Source organism: Ranitomeya variabilis, chromosome 6 (genome assembly GCF_051348905.1).
Source record: "Ranitomeya variabilis isolate aRanVar5 chromosome 6, aRanVar5.hap1, whole genome shotgun sequence".
Classification (NCBI taxonomy): domain Eukaryota; kingdom Metazoa; phylum Chordata; class Amphibia; order Anura; family Dendrobatidae; genus Ranitomeya; species Ranitomeya variabilis.
In genome coordinates, this window is record NC_135237.1 from 272,862,666 (window position 1) to 272,887,848 (window position 25,183).

At 42.0% G+C, this 25,183-nt stretch overlaps 1 protein-coding gene across 7 annotated transcripts in view; it reads right to left on the reverse strand.

The window, feature by feature from the left end:
• Positions 1-18,204: 18,204 nt before the first annotated feature.
• The window catches only part of MSANTD3 (Myb/SANT DNA binding domain containing 3), a 67,238-nt gene continuing 60,259 nt past the window's right edge, over positions 18,205-25,183 (reverse strand). For 3 of the 7 annotated variants that reach the window (XM_077269659.1, XM_077269660.1, XM_077269656.1), the window contains exon 5: positions 18,430-20,365. In XM_077269659.1, the coding sequence (XP_077125774.1) occupies positions 19,956-20,365 (410 nt within the window). In that variant the 3' untranslated portion in view covers positions 18,430-19,955. Of the gene's footprint in view, positions 20,366-25,183 lie in introns of all 7 variants that reach the window. The other 4 variants (XM_077269661.1, XM_077269658.1, XM_077269662.1 and 1 more) reach the window with 3 other exon arrangements.

Genomic DNA, 25,183 nt, shown 5'->3' on the forward strand with positions numbered 1-25,183 from the left:
TTCTCTGCAAAATATAACATGAACAGGATAGAGCTACATTTTAAGCCTAGTGTCCTAGTGTACACCATTCAACTGCCATGTGCAATGGCAAGAACTTGACTCCGTTCAAAGTATAGAGTAAGTTTTGATACAGCACAGGGGACCCGCAGCTGGTCTGTACACTGATCATGTTGCACAGACGTCTGAAATTGGCTTTAGTGTTCTAATCTTTCTAAATTTTTTCCTTCACCCGTGACAGTGCCGCCTTAGAGGATCCACCTATCCAGGACAGGAAACCTACTGAAGTAAAAGGTCGACACCTCTCTCCTGCATCAGTTGGGTTTCCTGTCCTTGATGGGAGACCTCGAGATGAAAGGTGCAGATGAAAGAAAGTCCCAGGCCTATCCCTGTGGTTGGAAGAGCAGCCTACCTGGCACCTGTGTTGGGTCCTGAAGGCACTACCACAGGGTTCGAAAGTGTGGGGGACAAAGGCTTTGGCATGGTCTGCGCACGGCACACCACGAGATGGTACACTCTGACAATGAGGGTGCCAAGTGAAGTAGCATGGGCCGTGGAGACTGCTTTGGTCCTGTTCACTTGCGGCTGTGCCAACCCAGGTCTGTGCACGCCGTGTCACGAGTGAGTGCACCCTGGTGAAGAGTGCGCCAAGTGATGTGAACCAGAAGTGATATTTTAGCTTCTGGAGGATTCTGGTGAAGGCAGGGAGCAGGCTGTGCTGGTGCCTCATTTGAAAATGAGAACAGACCACGGTGTGAGTGTTAGCTCTCTGGTTCTCCCCAGCGTTACATGGAGGGACAGCAGCAACAAACGTGGAGAAACAGAACTGCAGCAGCGACAAAGCAGACTCAGCAGTGACATTCGCACAAATAGCAGGAAGAGCAACAGTAAGACCAGCCAGACATTTCAGTGATTAACATCCTGTAACCTGATCCAGCCTCTGAAACTGGTTCCTTTAACAGCAGGTGGTGAGTGATCTACGTGAAAGTTCACCTTGTTAATGGGGTCCCCTTGTTCTTTTCTTATTTTTTACTAGAAAAGACTTAAAGAAGTTGGCGCAGAACTCAAAAATAGTGTGTGTACTTTGCAATTCCCCACCTGGGCCAATGATCTCATGTGCTTAAGTTTGGCTTCAGGTTTGGAAGCTGAGCCTCAGTCCTCTAGGCTAAAGTTAGGCTACGTTCACATTTGCGTTGTTGTGTGTTGCGTCGGCGACGCATCGGCGACACAACGCATGCAAAACGCATGCATAACGCATTGTTTTGTGACGCATGCGTCCTTTTTTTGCTTGATTTTGGACGCACAAAAAATGCAACTTGCTGCGTCCTCTGCGCCGACGCGTGCGCCGCAGTGACGCATGCGCCGCAGTGACGCATGCGTCACAAAACGCAAGTGCAACACATGTCCATGCGCCCCCATGTTAAATATAGGGGCGCATGACGCATGCGTCGCCACAGCGGCGCCCGACGCTGCGTCGCACAACGCTTATGTGAACGTAGCCTTAGCCGCATGTCATGGCTGCACATTGCCTCATTATTGGGCTTCAGAGTTTAACATATGCGGAGCATGTTTATCCTTTTTGGGGTTTTTTTCCAAGTTCAATGGCACTCTGTTTTCACTGTTGCCCACCAGACCAGTATCAGTCTGCCTACTCCATCCGTGGGAGGGCAAATGGTGTTAATACAGCACATTCTCTGGGAAGGCTGCCTTCCAGCTGCGCCTCATTAATTGGCTCCTTCGAGTTTCGCAATTGAGATGTACCAAGCAAAGTGAAGGTTTATCCTGAATTCAGAGATTACTCTTTTAAAAGTCTGACTCTGCCTCAATGTGATTCATAGCGCCTGTTAGTGTCGCCATAGTTAAAGTAAGGGTTGCATAACTAATGTCTGACCAAACAAAATTTAGCGAATGTTCACTGTGCAGTGCAAGATTACCAAATTCAGGGGGTCAATGGCAATCAGAAGCTAAATATTAAAACTGCAGATGGCAAGATCTTAGCCACTATTACTATGAGACAGGGTGTCAGCGTTCATGGCTTATGCTCAGATGACTCGGTGACATACCTGTTGGACTAGTACTAGATGATGAGTGGAAAAGCAGTTGACAATAAGAGCTTCCCTAGTTTTGCAGATAAATAAACCTTTTAGGGATTCACTGAAATGTAGGAGGCATTAGGTAACTTTCACACAGCCAATATGGGTTTGGTCCAAACAAGTGCCGTTTTTTGTTTTTTTTTTGCTTTCCTTACCAGTAGTAGAATGGTCACAGATACATTCCTGTGTTACAATGAAAGATCAGATTCCTCCAACCTAAAGAAGCTGTTGGCAACAAAGCAGTATATACAGTGCCTACAAGTAGTATTCAACCCCCTGCAGATTTAGCAGGTTTAATAAGATGCAAATAAGTTAGAGCCTTCAAACTTCAAACAAGAGCAGGATTTATTAACAGATGCATAAATCTTACAAACCAAAACGTTTTGTTGCTCAGTTAAATTTGTATAAATTTTAAACATAAAAGTGTGAGTCAATTATTATTCAACCCCTAGGTTTAATATTTTGTGGAATAACCTTTGTTTGCAATTACAGCTAATAATCGTCTTTTATAAGACCTGATTAGGCCGGCACAGGTCTCTGGAGTTATCTTGGCCCACTCCTCCATGCAGATCTTCTCCAAGTTATCTAGGTTCTTTGGGTGTCTCATGTGGACTTTAATCTTGAGCTCCTTCCACAAGTTTTCAATTGGGTTAAGGTCAGGAAACTGACTAGGCCACTGCAACACCTTGATTTTTTGCCTCTTGAACCAGGCCTTGGTTTTCTTGGCTGTGTGCTTTGGGTCGTTGTCTTGTTGGAAGATGAAATGACGACCCATCTTAAGATCCTTGATGGAGGAGCGGACGTTCTTGGCCAAAATCTCCAGGTAGGCCGTGCTATCCATCTTCCCATGGATGTGGACCAGATGGCCAGGCCCCTTGGCTGAGAAACAGCCCCACAGCATGATGCTGCCACCACCATGCTTGACTGTAGGGATGGTATTCTTGGGGTCGTATGCAGTGCCATCCAGTCTCCAAACGTCACGTGTGTGGTTGGCACCAAAGATCTCGATCTTGGTCTCATCAGACCAGAGAACCTTGAACCAGTCAGTCTCAGAGTCCTCCAAGTGATCATGAGCAAACTGTAGACGAGCCTTGACATGACACTTTGAAAGTAAAGGTACCTTACGGGCTCGTCTGGAACGGAGACCATTGCGGCGGAGTACGTTACTTATGGTATTGACTGAAACCAATGTCCCCACCGCCATGAGATCTTCCCGGAGCTCCTTCCTTGTTGTCCTTGGGTTAGCCTTGACTCTTCGGACAAGCCTGGCCTCGGCACGGGAGGAAACTTTCAAAGGCTGTCCAGGCCGTGGAAGGCTAACAGTAGTTCCATAAGCTTTCCACTTCCGGATGATGCTCCCAACAGTGGAGATAGGTAGGCCCCAACTCCTTGGAAAGGGTTTTGTACCCCTTGCCAGCCTTGTGACCCTCCACGATCTTGTCTCTGATGGCCTTGGAATGCTCCTTTGTCTTTCCCATGTTGACCATGTATGAGTGCTGTTCACAAGTTTGGGGAGGGTCTTAAATAGTCAGAAAAGGCTGGAAAAAGAGATAATTAATCCAAACATGTGAAGCTCATTGTTCTTTGTGCCTGAACTACTTCTTAATACTTTAGGGGAACCAAACAGAATTCTGGTGGGTTGAGGGGTTGAATAATAAATGACCCTCTGAAACAACTTTTCACAATTTAAAAAAAAAAATAAAGAAATAACATTCTTTTTTGCTGCAGTGCATTTCACACTTCCAGGCTGATCTACAGTCCAAATGTCACAATGCCAAGTTAATTCCAAATGTGTAAACCTGCTAAATCTGCAGGGGGTTGAATACTACTTGTAGGCACTGTAAGAAAGCTCCTTTCAGCTATACAAGGTCATCATGTAAGGTTCTTGTCATACAGTATGCTAACCGTAGCTTACATAAACCAGTAAGGAGGGGGGGGGGGGGGGGGAGAGGGACTCTGCCAAGATCCCTAATGACACTGATCAAATTTTTTGGAATGGTAGACTCAACCTTTCTTTAACAGCACCTCATATAAAGGAGGAAGAGAATAACAAGCAGACTGTTTGAGCTGCATGCAACTGAAACCATGTCAAACCTGCATTTGACAGCATGGAATTTGATTTGACTGAGCTTTGGATCTAAGCCATTTCCAATCCAGAAATATTACCCTGGGATCTGAATCCGATACTTATGGCTCTAACAAGTCTTTGCTTGAACTCATGGATTTGACCTCTTCACACTAAAGACTATTGTCCTGACTTGGGCATGGACAGTTAGTGACATTCAAGCTTTGTCGTTCATACTTTGTTTACACAGAGCCCAGAAGATAAGGTGGTTCTGGATCCACCCTATCTTCCAAAGGTAGCTTCCCAGTTCCATAGTAGTTAGGAGGTTGTGACCTAGGTTTATTAAGTCCTGTGAGAGGTCTTAACCAGTTCCTAGTCCAAAGATTCCTCCCTGGGATTTCAATTTGGTAAGGAGAGCATTGACAAAAGTCCCTTTGAGTCTTTGGAGGCGTTATCCATTAAAAATCTCACCTTAAAAGCAGTGATCCTGGTAGAGTTAAAGGCAGCTCGTAGAGTCAGCAATATTTAGGCTTTATCAATTAATCCTCCATTTACTCAGAAATGTGAGAACAGAATAGTTTGAAAGTGGATCCCATCTACAAACAGTGGCCAAGAGATTCACTAGGCGTCGAGGTTGTACTTCCCTCCTTTTTTGATAGCCTTCTGGAACAGACACGTTACTTCAGGTTAACAGCTCATTCCACTCAAGCAATCGTAACCTCTTGGGCAGAGAAGGCGGAGGTGTCCATCGATCAAATATGTAAGGCAGCAACTTGGTCCTCTCCTTCCACCCTATAAATAAAAGGCCATTTCAAATCTGAGAAAGACTGAAGAGTCTGTGAGTATAAACTCATGAGGACCTTTGACACACTCGGTGCAGAAATAAATGTTTCGCATGGATTTATGCCTTTTTACATCAATTAAGGATTTTTTTCTTCAAACCTTCTGGGGTCATCACAACATAGAACCAGACCCATTCAGAGGACCATAAAACATTAAGACTTCCTTATCTATGAACTGTTCCAATATTTATGGCAATCCCTCTCACATAATGATAATTCTGCTTCACATCACTTGTCTTATCTATTGCCTTCTTTCTCTCTGTGCTGTGTTGTATATAAGTATGTGATTCTTTAGAACTTTCTTTAGTCTTTGCCTGATGAAAGGACCTGCGTAGTCTCGAAAGCTTGCAATTTACCATCTTTTCAGTTAGGCTACTTTCACACTAGCGTCGAGCTCGGTTACCGACGCTAGCATTGTATACGCCGCACAACGGGGGCAGCGGATGCATTTTTCCAGCGCATCCGCCGCCCCATTGTGAGGTGCGTGGAGGTGGGGGCGGAGTTCCAGCCGCGCATGCGCGGTCGGAAAAAGCGGACACGTCGCACAAAAAAACGTTACATGTAGCGTTTTTTTGTGCCGACGGTCCGCCAAAGCACGACGCATCCGTCGCACGACGGTTGTGACGTGTGTCAATGCGTCGCTGATGTTAGTCAATGGGGAAAAAACGCATCCTGCAGACAACTTTGCAGGATGTGTTTTTTCGCCAAAACTACGCATTGCGACGTATTGCAAAAAACGCTAGTGTGAAAGTAGCCTTGGCCATTAAAAGGTATCAACCACTGAGGACTCTCACGTCTAAATAATTTTCTATCCACTGGCTAAGACGGTAAAAAGATATATAGCTTTCCTGTATCAAAATGGAGGATACCAGAATGTACTGCATTTTTATGGAACTAAAGCCACTTCTGAAGAAATAAGCACAAATGGACAGTGAAATTTTTTTCTTATCTAAATGCAAAAAGGAGAATCTAATTCCCAAATGACTCTGGATTACAAACCCAATTCTTCATACCTACAATACCCATTATGCACAAAACCTTTGTCATAAGACTTATGAGAGACTAAGGCTAGTTTCACACTAGCGTTTATCCGGGCTGCGGAGGGCTGCGGACTTCCTCTGTGAAGCCCCGCCCACTGCCGCACCTCTTCGTTCAGCTCCGCCTACGGCTGCATGCGGCGTGCGCACCCCATCTTTAACATTGGGTACGCAGGCCATGCTGCTGTATGCAACATGTTGCATTTTCGTGCAGATGTCGCACCGTCAAAATGACACATGCGGCGGCATCCGCATACAGCGGCATGGCCAGCGTACCCAATGTTAAGGATAGTTACATAGTTATTAAGGTTGAAGGAAGACTTTAAGTCCATCTAGTTCCACCCATAGCTTAACCTAACATGTTGATCCAGAGGAAGGCAAAAAAACCCATGTGGCAAATAGTAAGCTCCACTTTGGGGAAAAAAAATTCCTTCCCGACTCCACATACGGCAATCAGACTAATTCCCTGGATCAACGCCCCATCAAGGAATCTAGTGTATATATAACCTGTAACATTATACTTTTCCAGAAAGGTATCCAGACCCCTCTTAAATTTAAGTAATGAATCACTCATTACAACATCATACGGCCGAGAGTTCCATAGTCTCACTGCTCTTACAGTAAAGAATCTGCGTCTGTTATTATGCTTAAACCTTCTTTCCTCCAGACGTAGAGGATGTCCCCTTGTCCCTGTCTCAGGTCTATGATTAAAAAGATCATTAGAAAGGTCTTTGTACTGTCCCCTCATATATTTATACATTAAAATAAGATCACCCCTTAGTCTTCGTTTTTCCAAACTAAATAGCCCCAAGTGTAATAATCTATCTTGGTATTGCAGACCCCGCAGTCCTCTAATAACCTTGGAAGCTCTTCTATGCACCCGCTCTAGTTCAGCTATGTCTTTCTTATACACCGGAGACCAGAACTGTGCACAGTATTCTAAGTGTGGTCGAACTAGTGACTTGTATAGAGGTAAAACTATGTTCTCCTCATGAGCATCTATGCCTCTTTTAATGCATCCCATTATTTTATTTGCCTTTGTAGCAGCTGCCTGACACTGGCCACTGAATGAGTTTGTCATCCACCTATACACCCAGGTCTTTTTCATTGACTGTTTTGCCCAGTTTTAGAATTAAGCACATAGTTATACATCTTATTACGTCTACCCAAGTGCATGACCTTACATTTATCCCCATTAAAGCTCATTTGCCATTTATCAGCCCAAGCTTCTAGTTTACATAAATCATCCTGTAATATAAATTTGTCCTCCCCTGTATTGATTACCCTGCAGAGTTTAGTGTCATCTGCAAATATTGAAATTCTACTCTGAATGCCCCCTACAAGGTCATTAATAAATGTTAAAAAGAGGGCCCAATACTGACCCCTGTGGTACCCCACTGCTAACCGCGACCCAGTCCGAGTGTGCTCCATTAATAACCACCCTTTGTTTCCTATCCCTGAGCCAGCTCTCAACCCACTTACACATATTTTCCCCTATCCCCATTATTCTCATTTTATGTATCAACCTTTTGTGTGGCACCGTATCAAAAGCTTTTGAAAAGTCCATATACACTACATCTACTGGGTCCCCTTGGTCCAGTCCGGAACTTACCTCTTCATAGAAGCTGATCAAATTAGTCTGACCTGAACGGTCTCTAGTAAACCCATGCTGATACTGGGTCATGAGGTTATTCCTCTTCAGATACTCCAGTATATCATCCCTTAGAATGCCCTCCAGGATTTTACCCACAGTAGAGGTTAAGCTTACTGGCCTATAATTTCCGAGTTCAGTTTTTGTCCCCTTTTTGAATATTGGCACCACATTTGCTATACGCCAGTCCTGTGGTACAGACCCTGTTATGGACTTTTGAAAGATTAAAAATAATGGTCTATCAATGACTGTACTTAGTTCCTGCAGTACTCGGGGTTGTATCCCATCCGGGCCCGGAGATTCGTCAATTTTAGTGATTTTTAGACGCCGCCGTACTTCCTGCTGGGTTAAGCAGGTGACACTTAATGGGGAATTTTTGCTATCACTGATCATATTGTCTGCCATGGGATTTTCTTTTGTAAATACTGATGAAAAAGTCATTTAGCATATTGGCTTTTTCCTCATCCTCATCCACCCAGACTATTTTTAAGGGGGCCAACACTATAATTTTTTAGTTTCTTACTATTTATGTAGTTAAAGAATATTTTGGGATTATTTTTACTTTTTTACTTTTATTTTTTTTGTATTTATGTAATGCCTCATCACTACCTACTTCCTTTAATTCTCTAAATGCTTTCTTTTTGTCACTTATTGCGCCCCTTACAGCTCTATTTAGCCATATTGGTTTCCTCCTATTTCTAGTATGTTTATTCCCATACTGTGCACAGGTCCTATCCAGGATGCTAATAAACGTCTCCCATTTTCTTTGTGTATTTTTATGTCTCAGGATATCGTCCCAGTTAATTGCACCAAGATCTCTCATCCGTTGGAAATTTGCCCTCCTGAAGTTTAGTGTCCGTGTAACCCCTCTACTACACATCTTATTAAAGGATACATGAAAACTTATTATTTTGTGATCACTATTCCCCAAGTGACCCCCAACCCTTATATTTGATATGCGGTCTGGCCTGTTGGTTAATATTAGGTCTAGCAGTGCCCCCCTTCTTGTTGGGTCCTGAACCAGTGTAAAAGGTAATTGTCTCTCATAGTTGTCAAAAACCGATTACCTTTGCTGGAACTGCAGGTATCTGTTCCCCAATCTATTTCAGGGTAGTTGAAGTCCCCCATAATAATGACTTCTCATTGAGTCGCAGCTTCATCTATTTGCTTTACGAGGATATTCTCCATTGCTTCCATTATTTTTGGAGATTTATAACAAACCCCTATCAGTAATTTATTATTTTTTCCCCCTCCCCTTATCTCCACCCACAGGGACTCTACATTTTCATTAAATTCCCCTATATTATCATGCTGGATGGGTTTTAAGGACGATTTTACATAGACACACCCCTCCCCCTCGCTTATCCATTCAGTCATTTCTGAACAGACTATAACCCTGCAAGTTAACAGCCCAGTCATAGCTCTCATCCAGCCACGTCTCAGATATCCCCACCATGTCATAATTCTGCTCCAACAACATTAATTCTTATTCCTCCATTTTGTTGGCGAGGCTTCTGGCATTAGTAAACATGCACTTGATGTTCCTCTCTGTACCTCTATTCTTTCTTAAATTATTAACTGTTCTAACCCCACCCCCCATGCCACCGCCACCCCCAACTTCCTTATTTGTGCCCAGGTCTCTATCTACACTATCTTCCCCTCCTATAAAATGAATACCCTCCCCCCCATTCCCTAGTTTAAACACTCCTCCAACCTTCTAGACATTTTCTCTCCCAACACAGCTTCACCCTCCCTATTGAGGTGCAGCCCGTCCCTAGCGTAGAGCCTGTAGCCAACTGAGAAGTCAGCCCAGTTCCGCAGGAACCCAGACCCCTCCTTCCTACACCAATTCTTGAGCCACTTATTAACCTCCCTAATCTCCCATTGCCTCTCTGGCGTGGCACGTGGTACAGGCAGTATTTAGGAAAATACCACGTTGGAGGTCCTTGCTTTCAGCTTGCAGCCTAATTCCCTGAAATCATCTTTAACCCCTTTCTGCCAGCTGACGGAATAGTACGTCAGCTGGCAGATCCCTTCCAAAAAAAAAACAAAAAAAAAATCAGGTTCCTCGCATCATGTTCTCATACACTTTATGCAGTTAATAGCACTCGGTGTCTGTACTGCTACATACTGGCTGTTAACTGGTTCATGCAGCTTTACATGAACACCCGAGCCTTACACTATGGCTGGTCCAAATAACTAAAGCAATTGTTACCATCCACTTCTCGTGTCTCCCCTTTTCCTCATAGTTTGTAAGCTTGCGAGCAGGGCCCTCATTCCTACTGGTATCTGTTTTGAACTGTGATTTCTGTTATGCTGTAATGTCTATTGTCTGTACAAGTCCCCTCTATAAGTTGTAAAGCGCTGCGGAATATGTTGGCGCTATATAAATAAAAATTATTATTATTATTATTATTATTATTATTATCAGTCACTCTTACCGCCGTTCACACTTACGCTCAGGTCACACTCCGCTCGTTCACACTCGCTAAGCTGAAGATTTAAAGATTTTTTTTTTTCTTTTTCCCCTCTGCAGCAATCCACCTTGCTGTTCAATGCACTTCCAAAAAGGACTTGAGTCCCAAACAGCTGCCCCTTATAAACCCTTAATTATGAGCCCTCACCCTAAGTTAACCCCTTGTGAACATAGCTACTCCCAATTCAGGAACTCACACGCACGCCGCACGCAGGGTGCGCACGCCACCATAGGTGGAGCTGAACGAAGAGGCGTGGCAGTGGGCAGGGCTTCACGGAGGAAGTCCGCAGCCCGGATAAACGCTAGTGTGAAACTAGCCTAAGGAGCCACCTTTTGCATGTCTGCTACAGCATTAAGAGTAAAGTACAAGTGCAATTTGAAACTCTAAGGAAAACACAGAAAGCTCAGAGCAAAAATTACAACAATACTACAACAAACTGCGGACCTTTCTGATTCATAACAAGGAAAAGAAACTACAAAGACTGCATCTCAATTCAGGACTCTATACAGACAGATACAAAACAAAGCCAAAACCTGACAACTTGGACAACCACCCCATTCCAAGACACAAGAGCATATAACTGTGTCATCAATCTCTCAGATTATAAACCCAAAAAAGTGGAGCTGGCTGTGCGTTCTAGAGGACTCTCATTTTGTCCTACTAAGGCCCTAGATAAACCTGAACTCTGCAGTGATATGGAACATTATTTTAGGAGATTGCGCCTGACATTTCAGTGATACAGAAGATTCAGAAAACACTCGGACTGAAGGAAATGGGATCCTAACAACCAAGAAGAGGTCAGACTGTACACCTCCACCTGGACGCAACCCTCATTTGGATAAATATATAGACTCCTTCAGACATTTGATAAAATCCACTATCCTAGACACCAACAGGAGACAAGCATCCAACATCAGTGCCCAGGAGAGAAAGGCCACACAGTCTCTGAAAACCAACAAAGAAATAATCATCAAACCTGGTGACAAGGGAGGTGCAATAGTCATGATGAAAACATCAGACTACATGAAAGAAGCAAACAGACAACTTATGGACACACACTACCACAAAAAAATTGGAGTTGGATCCTACACAGGACTATTACAAGGAGCTAAACAAGTTGGTATCTTGTCTGCCTGATGAAATCCATAAGAGCTGATGACCTGATACCAGAGAGTCCAAGAATAGGGACATTCTACATGCTTCCCAAAATCTGGAAATCCTGGGAGGCCAATTATCTCATGTGTGGGCACCCTTACTAAGCAGGTATCTGGATGGGTAGAGGGTATTCTTAAACCACTGGTAAAGGATACACCCAGCTACATTCAGGACACAACTGACCTACTGAATAAACTAGCAGCAATAAGTCCTCTACCAGAAGGAACCGTCCTGACCACCATGGATGTGGAATCTTTGTACTCCAATATCCCCACACCAGGATGGATTAAATGCCTGCAAATTCTTCATGGAAAACACAGGGAATGATGCCGATTTCTGTGGAGAAACTCACAAAATTCATCCTCACCCACAATTACTTTGAATTTAACAACAAGATTTATCTACAGGAGACTGGTACAGCTATGGGAAGTAAAATGGCTCCACAGTATGCAAATCTTTTCATGGCCAAGCTTGAAAGCGAATTTTTGCCTCATGTCTCATCATGCCTCTGGCCTACTACCGCTACATTGATTATATTGTAATTATCTGGATGGAGTCTGAGCAACAGCTAAAGACGCTCCACGAACAGTTTAATAAATTTCATCCCACCATCAACTTAACACTCAACTACTCCAGCACTGAAATAAACTTTTTGGACACCATCATTAAGCTGCAGAACAATGAAATAGCGACATCCCTGTATCAATCGACATGGGACAGTGTCCATCCAAAACACATAAAAAGACTCTATTGTCTACAGCCAAGCCATCAGATACAATCGTATATGTTCCAACCCCATCGATAGACAAACACCTTGGTCGCCTCCAAAAAGACTTTTTTGAATCCGGTCTACCAATCCAAGAACAATTGAAAACCAAATTACAAGAGCCACCAGAATATCAAGGAATCACCTGCTACATTACAAAGCTAAAGAAGAAAGTAATCGGGTGCCTCTAGTAGTCACCTACAATCCAAATCTGGAGGTGTTAAGGGGAGCTGCATGGAAATTACAACCTTTACTACAAAAAGATGCCCGATTACAATCCATTTTTCCAGACCCCCACTACTGTTTTAGGCAGCCCCCATATCTAAGAAGCATCATTGTCAGAAGCTCCCTGTCCTCTCAAACAGCTGCAGGAACCATTCATTGCAACCAGAAAAAATATGAAACTTGTCCATTTATAATGACCACTGACCAGATAAAGATCCCCAACTCACATCAGGACTACAAGATCCCAGGTACTTTCAGCTGTATCACATCTAATGTGGTGTATTTAATTATTTGTACTAAATGTCCAACTGGGGGTCTGTATGTGAGGGAGACAGGGCAAAAACTTATAACAAGAATGAATTCTCATCGCCACACAATAAGAGGAAAAAGAATGGACCTACCGGTAGCAAAACATTTTTGTATCCCCGGTCATAGCATCATGGACATGAAATTTCTTGTTTTAAAAGCCAATTTCAAATCTCAGAAGTACAGAAGAGTCTGTGAGTATAAACTCATGAGGACCTGTGACACACAGTGTGGGAATGAATGTTTCGCATGGATTTATGCCTGTTTACATCAATTAAGGAATTTGCTCTTCAGACCTTCTGGGGTCATCATAACATAGAACCAGACCCATTCAGAGGACCATAAAACATTAAGGCCATGTTCACACGCTGCGGGTTCCTCTGCGGGTTAATCCCGCAGCGGAATTGAAAATCTGCAGGGCAAAACCGCTGTGGTTATCCCTGCAGATTTATCGCGGTTCCGCGGTTTCCGCTGCGGGATTACTGCTGTACTATTGATGCTGCATATGCAGCAATATGCAGCATCAATAGTAATGTAAAAAATAATAAAAATTGGCTATACTCACCCTCTGACGTCGCGATCTCCCCGGCGCTGCAAGCGTCTGTGCCGACAAGGACCTTCGTGACGTCACGGTCATGTGACCGCGGCGTCATCACGGTCATGTGACTGCGACGTCACCACAGGTCCTGTTCGGCACAGCAACTGAGACCGGACGGCCGCGGGCAGCGCTGAGAGGTGAGTATAGCTTCATTTTTTATTTTAATTCTATGGTTCCCAGGGCCTGGAGGAGAGTCTCCTCTCCTCCACCCCGGGTACCACCCGCACATTATCCGCTTACTTCCCGCAACGTGGGCACAGCCCCATGCGGGAAGTAAGCAGTTCAATGCATTCCTATGGGTGCAGAATCGCAGCGACATGCTGCGGGTTGTAAACCGCTGCGTTTCTGCGCGGTTTTTCCCGCAGCATGTGCACTGCGGTTTCCATAGGGTTTACATGTTAATGTAAACACTATGGAAACTGCTGCGGACCCGCAGCATCAAAATCGCGGCGGTTCCGCGGTAAAAACCGCAGCGTGTGAACATGGCCTAAGACTTCCTTATCTATGAACTGTTCCAATATCTATGGCTATCCCTCTCACCTAATGATAATTCTGCTTCACATCATTTGTCTTATCTATTGCCTTCTTTCTCTCTGTGCTGTGTTGAATAAAAGTATGTGATTCTTCAGAACTTGCTTTAGTCTTTGCCTGATGAAGGGACCTGCGTAGTCTCGAAAGCTTGCAATTTACCATCTTTTCAGTTAGCCATTAAAAGGTATCAACAACGGAGGACTCTCACATCTAAATAATTTTCCACCTTCTATAGACACTATAGGCTGGATTTATCCACCTCGGCTGATCTAACCTTTGGTAGAAGGGTTCTGCAAATGGTGGTCCGTCCGTAAGGTGGATTGGTTTTTCCCGAAAACTGATTTTACTCTTCACCCATGACAGCACCACCTAAGTTACTCTCCGGTAATGGGATTTTCCAGATCCCATGATGGCACACTTATATACCCTCCCCCAATCACCAGTTTCCGGTGCATTATATAAGTGATTGGCTTAAAGTGTGGTCATAATTTGATGTAGGTATGTGCATGTAACTGTTTGGAGGTCCTCTCATGCTCTGTAACCCAACTGATGTGGGGCAGAGTTGTCGCCCTTTTATTTTAGTAGGTTTTGTGTCATGAATGGGCAGATCCTCTCTCGGGGGGTGGAGGTGCTGTGATGGGCTCTGGAAAATCCCCAGAAAATTACCAGAGAGTAACTTAGATTTTACCTGTTGCCTGGCTGCAGCACTGTCGAAGTGGAATCAACTCTTCTTGACGAAATCAGTGGCTCATGTCTACTTGAGCTGATCTGCTGAGCTCACGGACTGCAGCACTGACACTGCTCCCATTATCAGAGACTGAGTTAAACCCGCTTCGTGACAGGAGTTATTTAAATACCCCTGTATTACTGTAATTATGGTAATGGCATACCCTTGGCATGGCTGAGAGGCAGAGACACCAATTTGCCTACATGTTTTCCAAGCCTCTGCTTCGCTCAATGATTGATTGGTTCTGGATTACCCAGAATAAGCACTGCCTGCAAAAAAAGCTCAAACAAGCCAGTGCTAGCAACAGTGAGGGAGGAAGAGGTGGCATATAAAATCTGTTGGTGCAACAGTGCACTAACCGATGTGCCACCACTTAGCACTTAAATTGGCATATTTTCTGGTTTGATTCATGTAGAGGTTATGAATACACATATATACAAAATAAGATATATAGCGTGCATTTACACAATTAGATTAAACCTACAACATAATGCAACAACTCAAAAAATAATAAGAAAATTTCTTTATTGACAGTCATAGAATACCATAAGACATATATAAAAGGGGAAACAAAAACAGGTGGAAAAAAGTGCAAAGCTGTACAAAGGCCAATGATAGGCGTTTTATAACCAGTCCAGACAATTTATATCCAATTATAACGCATAGATAACAATTATATCATGTTTTTTTTTTTTTTTTTTTTTTTTTTTTTTGTATATACATAAAATAGACTGGTTGAATAAATAGTTCACTATGTATATGACGGTTAAGAATCAGATTTCACATAAGATTGTCACCCAGTATATCTATACAAATGTACTAGCAAGGTATGATTCATTTATATAGCACCAAAATGTCTAATGGATTATAGTCACAGCACAACATAATTACCCATGTATCAGCATAATGCAATTGGCATATAACATGCTGCGATTCAATGACATTCTCCAATGATTATGGACATAGAGGCCCATAAAATGGGTTTGTAAGGTGAAAAATGAAAAATGAGAGACTGAGTCAAGAAATAAGATACTTAACCGTGTAGAAGGTCCTATGACAGCCAGCACCCGCCCGACGCGCGTTTCGCCTGAGCTTTGACGAGGCTCAGGCGAAACGCGCGTCGGGCGGGTGCTGGCTGTCATAGGACCTTCTACACGGTTAAGTATCTTATTTCTTGACTCAGTCTCTCATTTTTCATTTTTCACCTTACAAACCCATTTTATGGGCCTCTATGTCCATAATCATTGGAGAATGTCATTGAATCGCAGCATGTTATATGCCAATTGCATTATGCTGATACATGGGTAATTATGTTGTGCTGTGACTATAATCCATTAGACATTTTGGTGCTATATAAATGAATCATACCTTGCTAGTACATTTGTATAGATATACTGGGTGACAATCTTATGTGAAATCTGATTCTTAACCGTCATATACATAGTGAACTATTTATTCAACCAGTCTATTTTATGTATATACAAAAAAAAAAAAAAAAAAAAAAAACATGATATAATTGTTATCTATGCGTTATAATTGGATATAAATTGTCTGGACTGGTTATAAAACGCCTATCATTGGCCTTTGTACAGCTTTGCACTTTTTTCCACCTGTTTTTGTTTCCCCTTTTATATATGTCTTATGGTATTCTATGACTGTCAATAAAGAAATTTTCTTATTATTTTTTGAGTTGTTGCATTATGTTGTAGGTTTAATCATGTAGAGGTTATGTTTCAACAGTCAGAATCTCTTTAAAGTAACCTGACAGTTTATTCATTCTGCTCGAACCACAGACAGCATGAATCCGAGACCGGCTCTGTGATTTCAGCCAGGTATGTTTTATTCTGAAACTGCTCATTTAAAATCTTGACCATGTGATTTCAGTGATTAGTCTGAGTCTAATCTCTAGCAGATTTTTCCTGAGTCTCTTTGAGTGATTGTGATTTCCCTGTACACATATGAAGTAAAACATACCTGATTTAAATGAGAACCAGTGTTTTGTTAATTTTGCTTGTAACGTGCTGCATGAATCAGTTAGGATTCTCGTTAAAGCCCTTAACTACATATGTGATAAGTCAGCGTGTATTTTGCCCGAGTGTAGTGTATGTTCACACAAACTTTTCGTGGACTTTGAAGCAAATCTTATTAATACACAGACTAAAATGGTTAAACAACCACATAAAAAATGGAGTAGCAATACAAAAGAAGGGGCTACCCAATCAGATGGTACAACCACAATGAATAATAAGAAAATACAACAAAGTGAGACTATGAGCAAATTAGTCCCCAAGAAGTACTGTACCAAACTAGTCTCATGTATATTCATGTGTCATGAAACCCCCATTGAAGAAGCTGCACGCGAAACGCGCGTCGGGGACACGGACAGCCTAATCAGGTCGTACACCTTTCATTGTATCTATATGTATCACGTTTCTATGTTAATATGTGGTGCCTAGTACATCTTTATGTGTGGGAGGTGATTGCCCCTTAGGCACTAAGACAGTATAATCACAAGATCGTTATTTCTAGCTTATATAGCACACTGCATTTATGACCTCTATCTAGGTGGAAATACTTATATGTAGAGACCGGTGCATTGTATATCCTGAGCATAATGCACTATACCTTGATCTGATTCATTGGGATCTACACTAGGTATACCATAATGATTGTCTACACGACACTGAAATGTGGTAGATTTACTGTTGACTATGGGCTAACATGATCCAGCAGTTTTTGTGTTATACTTATCTATTACCTATATGGCTTGGAATATACATGAGACTAGTTTGGTACAGTACGTAATCTATCATAAATAGCCACTATTGGGGACTAATTTGCTCATAGTCTCACTTTGTTGTATTTTCTTATTATTCATTGTGGTTGTACCATCTGATTGGGTTGCCCCTTCTTTTGTATTGCTACTCCATTTTTTTATGTGGTTGTTTAACGATTTTAGTCTGTGCATTAATAAAATTATGTGGTTTTATATATTTTTTTTGGCATCTGCTTCTTCCTGATTGGATTTGTTGTATGGTTCTAGGAAGCGCCTAGTATAAGCCCACTAATCTTAGGAGTATTTGAAGCAAATCTGTTCACTTCAAAACCCACTTCAAAGAGGTTTTCAGGCTTGTCACAAAAGTCTGCAGTCACAGTCTGGATCCTCCAATATGCATATTTCCAGCCACTTTTCAACTAGATGTGCACAGCCTCACTCAATTCACTTGTATTACACGAGGCTGCACAGCTAGTCTGAATGTACCGGGAGTATGCATTATTGCATACTTATGGTCACATTACTGCCTGATCCAAGCACTGGAGAATTCTAACTGTGCTTGCTACAACAATTCACAAGTCTGCAGTCACAGAAGAACTATATAGGTAAAATTTTAGCAAATGCAACAGTGAATTCATGGACTGATTTAAAAGTAATTTTAGGCATAGTCAGCCTATCAGGAACATGCGCTATACTATACAATGAGAAGCATGCGGTCTGAGTCATGGATTGAAAAATTCCCTTGGTTGGCCATGTTCCCTATGCCTCAGAAGCAACTGTTCACACATGCATGTTTCACAGTTCAAGTACCGACCTCATCCGAACTCAACAACCTCAGACATACAGTATACAAGGCTGTCAAATGGGGAGCAGGAGACCTGTAGACTGTAGACAGGCCACGACAGGAGGATGTGTGAACGTGACAGAGCAGTAATCTCACTGACCGAAGCCATTAGGTATAGTGACTAGGCATTTGAAATTTAATAAGGGGGAAATATCACTTTTCAAATTTACAATTCACATTTTGAGCATTCTAGGATTTTGTTATAATATACCTTTGATATAATTTGTACTTGTTTGGGTGAATTTAGTCACAAATAAAAATTAAAAAAAATAAATAAATAGAATCCAGCAGCTACAGCCAAAATCTTACATGTCAGATAAACACTCACTTGTCCATAAAAACAATAAAATCTGAACTTATTTTATTTTCACTTACAAATTATTTCTATTTTCATTTGCGCAATACAGTTCACTCTTGACTGGAGGATGGACTACACTTTTTACACACTAAATACATCAGTCTTCCCATCACCCCCACATAAGTCTATAGCGGTTTTATTTTTTTCACTCCATAATCAAAATGTTTGATTTTTAATATTTTACCAGAATCAGAAAGCAGATTTTTTACTTTTCCTTTCAGTGCTTGGAAACAATATCCTTTTCTAGCCCCATCAGGATAGAACTACATGATCAATGTACAACCTTTTGTAGTAGAATTAAGTGTGTAGAAAATGAAAATCAGACCACCATAACTTTTTCAACACATTTCTATTTTCAATACATAAATACTGTTACTAGTAGATGAGTAGCAGTGGAAAGTTTAGTGTAGCCACACAAGGGTGTACAGCACTCATCTTCATTTGTGCTTAAACAGTAGAGTGCTTCACTCAAAGTTTACGACAACCCTGATTTCTCAGTCAGATAACATGATATAAATAAGACACAATGGTTTGTTTTATTTGTACCTTTGGCCTCTTCAATACCTGGATAACCTTAAACCCATAACAGTGGAGGATTACGTAAACATTACTGCAGATGGTAGAAATAACAGCCATATCACCCTCCACCATTAGTATTTCAAGAACTCTTGCTATAAGGTTTGGTATTGTCCAGAAGAATTATGGTCATTTAGGTCCAAATCACAGAATTTCCATAGATTTATTTATGGATACTAATTATCCAGATTTTACCCAAATAATGTACCAAAAAATCCAGCAAAACAACAAGGAAACAATACAAAGAACTTAAAGAGGTTGTTTGGTCTAAGAACCAAAATGTTCAGTTTTTCTAACTGCAGACTGGCGAATTGTGACAGTGTGTGATGTGCACACCATCACGATTCCCCTAAATCTCCTGTGTGAGTGGGCAATTTGCATACTTGCAAACATGTGCCATTTATTGTAACCCAGCTTGTCTATTCTTTTGTACGGAGAGAAGCCAGATGAGATGAATCTGCATGTGATCACAAGTATGCAAGTCTCACATGTGATCAAGTGACAGCCCACTCTCATGGGGCATAAAAGAGAATTGTGAATGTGCCCATCGCACCTTGTCACACAGTTCATATGCTCAGATGCAGACTTTGCTTTTTAGATCTGTCAACCCCTTTAAGGTGAGGGAAAAAAACAGTTTGTGGGAAGAAAAACTCTCCTGCTTATGTTGTCATAAGCTTTGTGTTAAGGCAGACAGGCCTTCCACGTCGTGTTTTCATTTCTACTAAAAGCAAAAACACATTGCTCCCAATACCAGCAAGTCCTAGAACTTTTGCCGTCTTTTTATTTATATTTATTTGTAATGATTTTCCTACACAGAAGCTGTTGCCAGTGTTTGGGCCTACTGATAGTTCATAGTGATGGCTGAGCCTTGTACAGGGTTCCTGCCAGTGTTCTTCCAAGTACCTTTAGAACCACTTGGAAATACTAAGAATTATGGCGAGTTTGGAAACTTTCTATTAAATGATGCTACTGGCCACTCTTTTGTGATTGTTTGCAGTTTCCTCTCCCAGTACATTTTCTTTTTGTTCAGGATCTCCATTTTTATTCGGTGTTCGACCTCAGCCATTTCACATTCACGCTCGATCTGTTGGACTTTAGCCACATGGACCTCATTCATTTGAATTAACTGCAGCTGGAGGATAGACATCTGCTGCTGATGCTCCTCCTCATGCATCTTTGTCAGGATGCCATTCTGTGCTGGTTTGCTCCTATAGGTCCTGTTAGCAGTTATTCTTGCACTGGAGCAGGAGGGTGATGCCAGATTTCCTTGGCATTTCTGCATGTTGACCATATTAGACTTTTCAGGCGAGTACATGTCTCTTTCCGGGATGACAAAGGATTCTAGGTAATAAACAGACATATATTACAAATAAAACTTACGGTATGTACCGTATTTATAGTCTCTAATGATTTTTTTTTTTTTTAACAAATAACACATATATTCTGCACAGAGTTAAAACATTGCTATATGAATGCAACAATGACGATTTTTGTTGTGGAAATTTATTAGTAGTAACTGATGAGTCCATCTTAAACAGACCTGTCAGTCAATTCCTGCTGTCCACGGGCAGAGTATGCATGGTTGCAGCAAAGTGTTTTTCTCTGAAACACTCCCAACATTTTAGTGAAAATGTAGCTTAAAGTTCCTGTCTGGGGACATAGGGAGAGATGAGACCATTTACAACATTTTTATTTCTTAATTTCTGATTTCACTTGTTTCTGGGGCTGGCATATTTGCCCCAGTTACAGGGCAACTACAGCCTTCTGGCTGCACAGCATTGCTGCGTTGGGTCTGTTGGGGTATGTGCACATGGCATGTTTTTCCTGAAGCGTCTTCTGTTACATCTTTTGCATTGCTTTTATAAGAGGATGGTGGGTTCCAAGTAGAAACTGCCAGGACAAAGGACCAGTCACTACTTTTTAGCTGCTTTCCAAGGCTGAAACAACCAAGACGTTATAAAAGACAAAACATTTGCTCAGCGAGTCCTTGTCACATTGCTGTGTATGTTTGTTCTATTTGGCTTTTTTGTTGCAATTTTTTTAGGCTGGTTCCAGGTAGATTATGCTTTAAAAAGATGTGCACGTACTTTCAGGACACAATGGCTCACTCTCCCGGCAATCACATTATCACTGGGTCTGGAGAAGCAAGTACTATAAGCACTTTGTAATCTGTATACACAAAGCTCCTTCAGGGTAGTCTTCTCTATAGGGAGTCAGTCTATGTCTGACAGACGGTTTCCAGCTCCCGCATGATCTCATGTAGCTGCTTACTAAAGGTACCGTCACACTAAACGATATCGCTAGCGATCCGTGACGTTGCAGCGTCCTCGCTAGCGATATCGTTTAGTTTGACACGCAGCAGCGATCAGGATCCTGCTGTGATGTCGCTGGTCGCTGAATAAAGTCCAGAACTTTATTTGGTCGTCCGATCGCCGTGTATCGTTGTGTTTGACACCAAAAGCAACGATACCAGCGATGTTTTACACTGGTAACCAGGGTAAACATCGGGTTACTAAGCGCAGGGCCGCGCTTAGTAACCCGATGTTTACCCTGGTTACCAGCGTAAAAGTAAAAAAAACAAACAGTACATACTCACCTGCGCGTCCCCTGCCGTCTGCTTCCTGCTCTGACTGAGCCCGGCCCTAAAGTGAAAGTGAAAGCACAGCGGTGACGTCACCACTGTGCTGTTAGGGACGGAGCTCAGTCAGTGTAAGGAAGCAGAAGCTGGGGGACGCGCAGGTGAGCATGTACTGTTTGTTTTTTTTACTTTTACGCTGGTAACCAGGGTAAACATCGAGTTACTAAGCGCGGCTCTGCGCTTAGTAACCCGATGTTTACCCTGGTTACCCAGGGACCTCGGCATCGTTGGTCGCTGGAGAGCGGTCTGTGTGACAGCTCTCCAGCGATCAAACAGCGACGCTGCAGCGATCGGCATCGTTGTCGCTATCGCTGCAGCGTCGCTTAATGTGACGGTACCTTAACTATATAGTGATGTTTTACAGCATAACTGCAAAATAATGCATGGATAACCCTGGCATTTGAAGTCTATGTGGTCCAGAAGTTGCTAAACCGTCTTTGTGGGAAACCTTTAACCCCTTTACCCCCAAGGGTGGTTTGCACGTTAATGACCGGGCCAATTTTTACAATTCTGACCACTGTCCCTTTATGAGGTTATAACTCTGGAACGCTTCAACGGATCTCGGTGATTCTGACATTTTCTCGTGACATATTGTACTTCATGATAGTGATAAAATTTCTTTGATATTACCTGCGTTTATTTGTGAAAAAAACGGAAATTTGGAGAAAATTTTGAAAATTTCGCAATTTTCCAAATTTTTATTTTTATGCAATAAAATCACAGAGATGTCACACAAACTACTTAATAAGTAACATTTCCCACATGTCTACTTTACATCAGCACAATTTTGGAACCAACATTTTTTTTTGTTAGGGAACTATAAGGGTTAAAATTTGACCAGCAATTTCTCATTATTACAACACCATTTTTTTTTTTAGGGACCACATCTCATTTGAAGTCATTTTGAGGGGTCTATATGATAGAAATAACCAAGCGTGACACCATTCTAAAAACTGCACCCCTCAAGGTGCTCAAAACCACGTTCAAGAAGTTTATTAACCCTTCAGGTGTTTCACAGGAATTTTTGAAATGTTTAAATAAAAATGAACATTTAACTTTTTTTCACAAAAAATTTACTTCAGCTCCAATTTGTTTTATTTTACCAAGGGTAACAGGAGAAAATGGACCCCAAAAGTTGTTGTACGATTTGTCCTGAGTACGCCGATACCTCATATGTGGGGGTAAACCACTGTTTGGGCGCATGGTAGAGCTCGGAAGCGAAGGAGCGCCATTTGACTTTTCAATTCAAAATTGACAGGAATTGAGATGGGACGCCATGTTGCGTTTGGAGAGCCCCTGATGTGCCTAAACATTGAAACCCCCCACAAGTGACCCCATATTGGAAACTAGACCCCCCAAGGAACTTATCTAGATGTGTTGTGAGAACTTTGAACCCCCAAGTATTTCACTACAGTTTATAACGCAGAGCCGTGAAAATAAAAAATAAAAAATTTTCCACAAAAATTATTTTCTAGCCCCCAGTTTTGTATTTTTGCAAGGGTAACAGTTGAAATTAGACCCCAAAAGTTGTTGTCCAATTTGTCCTGAGTACGCTGATACCCCATATGTGGGTGGGAAACCACCGTTTGAGCGCATGGCAGAGCTCGGAAGGGAAGGAGCGTCATTTGGAATGCAGACTTAGATGGATTGGTCTGCAGGCGTCACATTGCATTTGCAGAGCCCCTAATGTACCTAAACAGTAGAAACCCCCCCACAAGTGACCCCATATTGGAAACTAGACTCCCCAAGGAACTTATCTAGATGTGTTGTGAGAACTTTGAACCCCCAAGTGTTTTACTACAGTTTATAACGCAGAGCCATGAAAATAAAAAATCTTTTTTTTTTTCCACAAAAATTATTTTTTAGCCCCCAGTTTTGTATTTTTCCAAGGATAACAGGAGAAATTGGACCCGAAAAGTTGTTGTCCAATGTGTCCTGAGTACGCTGATACCCCATATGTTGGGGTAAACCCCTGTTTGGGCGCACGGGAGAGCTCGGAAGGAGCACTGTTTTACTTCTTCAACGCAGAATTGGCTGGAATTGAGATCGGACGCCATGTCGTGTTTGGAGAGCTCCTGATGTGCCTAAACAGTGAAAAAAACCCAATTATAACTGAAACCCTAATCCAAACACATCCCTAACCCTAATCCCAAACTTAACCCTAACCACACCCCTAACCCTGACACACCCCTAACTCTAATCCCAACCCTAATCTCAACCGTAAATGTAATCCAAACCCTAACCCTAACTTTAGCCCTAACCCTAGCCCTAACCCTAGCCCTAACCCTAGCCCTAACCCTAGCCCTAACCCTAGCCTTAGCCCTAACCCTAATGGGAAAATGGAAATACATTTTTTTAATTTTTTAATTTTTCGCTAACTAAGGGGGTGATGAAGGGGGGGTTTGATTTACTTTTATAGCGGGTTTTTTAGCGGATTTTTATGATTGGCAGCCGTCACACACTGAAAGACGCTTTTTATTGAAAAAATATTTTTTGCGTTACCACATTTTGAGAGCTATAATTTTTCAATATTTTGGTCCACAGAGTCATATGAGGTCTTGTTTTTTGCGGGACGAGTTGACGTTTTTATTTGTAACATTTTCGGGCATTTTTTGATCGCTTTTTATTCCGATTTTTGTGAGGCAGAATGACCAAAAACCAGCTATTCATGAATTTCTTTTGGGGGAGGCGTTTATACCGTTCCGCGTTTGGTAAAATGGATAAAGCAGTTTAAGGGTATGTGTCCACGTTCAGGAAACGCTGCGTTTTTGACGTTGCGTTTTTCCGCAGCGTCAAAAACGCAGCGTCCAGATGTTACAGCATAGTGGAGGAGATTTCATGAAATCCCGACTCCACTATGCGTTAAAAAACGCATGCGTTTTTGCCGCGAAAACGCATGCGCGGTGCGTTTTTTCAAAACGCAGCATGTTGCTACAATGAGCAAAACATGCAGGCACACCGCAGGTGACCTGCCAGTGACCTCAGGTGCAGTTTTGGTCAGGATTTTACTTGCATAAAATCCTGACCAAAGCCTGAAGCAAGCCTTAACGTGGACACATACCCTTATTCTTCGGGTCAGTACGATTACAGCGATACCTCATTTATATCATTTTTTTATGTTTTGGTGCTTTTATACGATAAAAACTATTTTATAGAAAAAAATATTTTTTGCATCGCTTTATTCCGTGGACTAAAACTTTTTTATTTTTTCTTTGACGCTGTATGGCGGCTCATTTTTTGCGGGACAAGATGACGTTTTCTATCCGTCTTTTTGATCGCATGTTATTCCACTTTTTATTTGGCGGTATGATAAAGCGTTGTTTTTTGCCTCGTTTCTTTGTGGTTTTTTTACGGTGTTCACTGAAGGGGTTAACTAGTGGGACAGTTTTATAGGTCGGGTCGCTACGGACGTGGCGATACTAAATATGTGTACTTTTATTGTTTGTTTTTTTTATTTAGATAATGAAATGTATTTATAGGAACAGTATTTTTTTTTTTTTGCATTTTTTGGGGGGGAATTT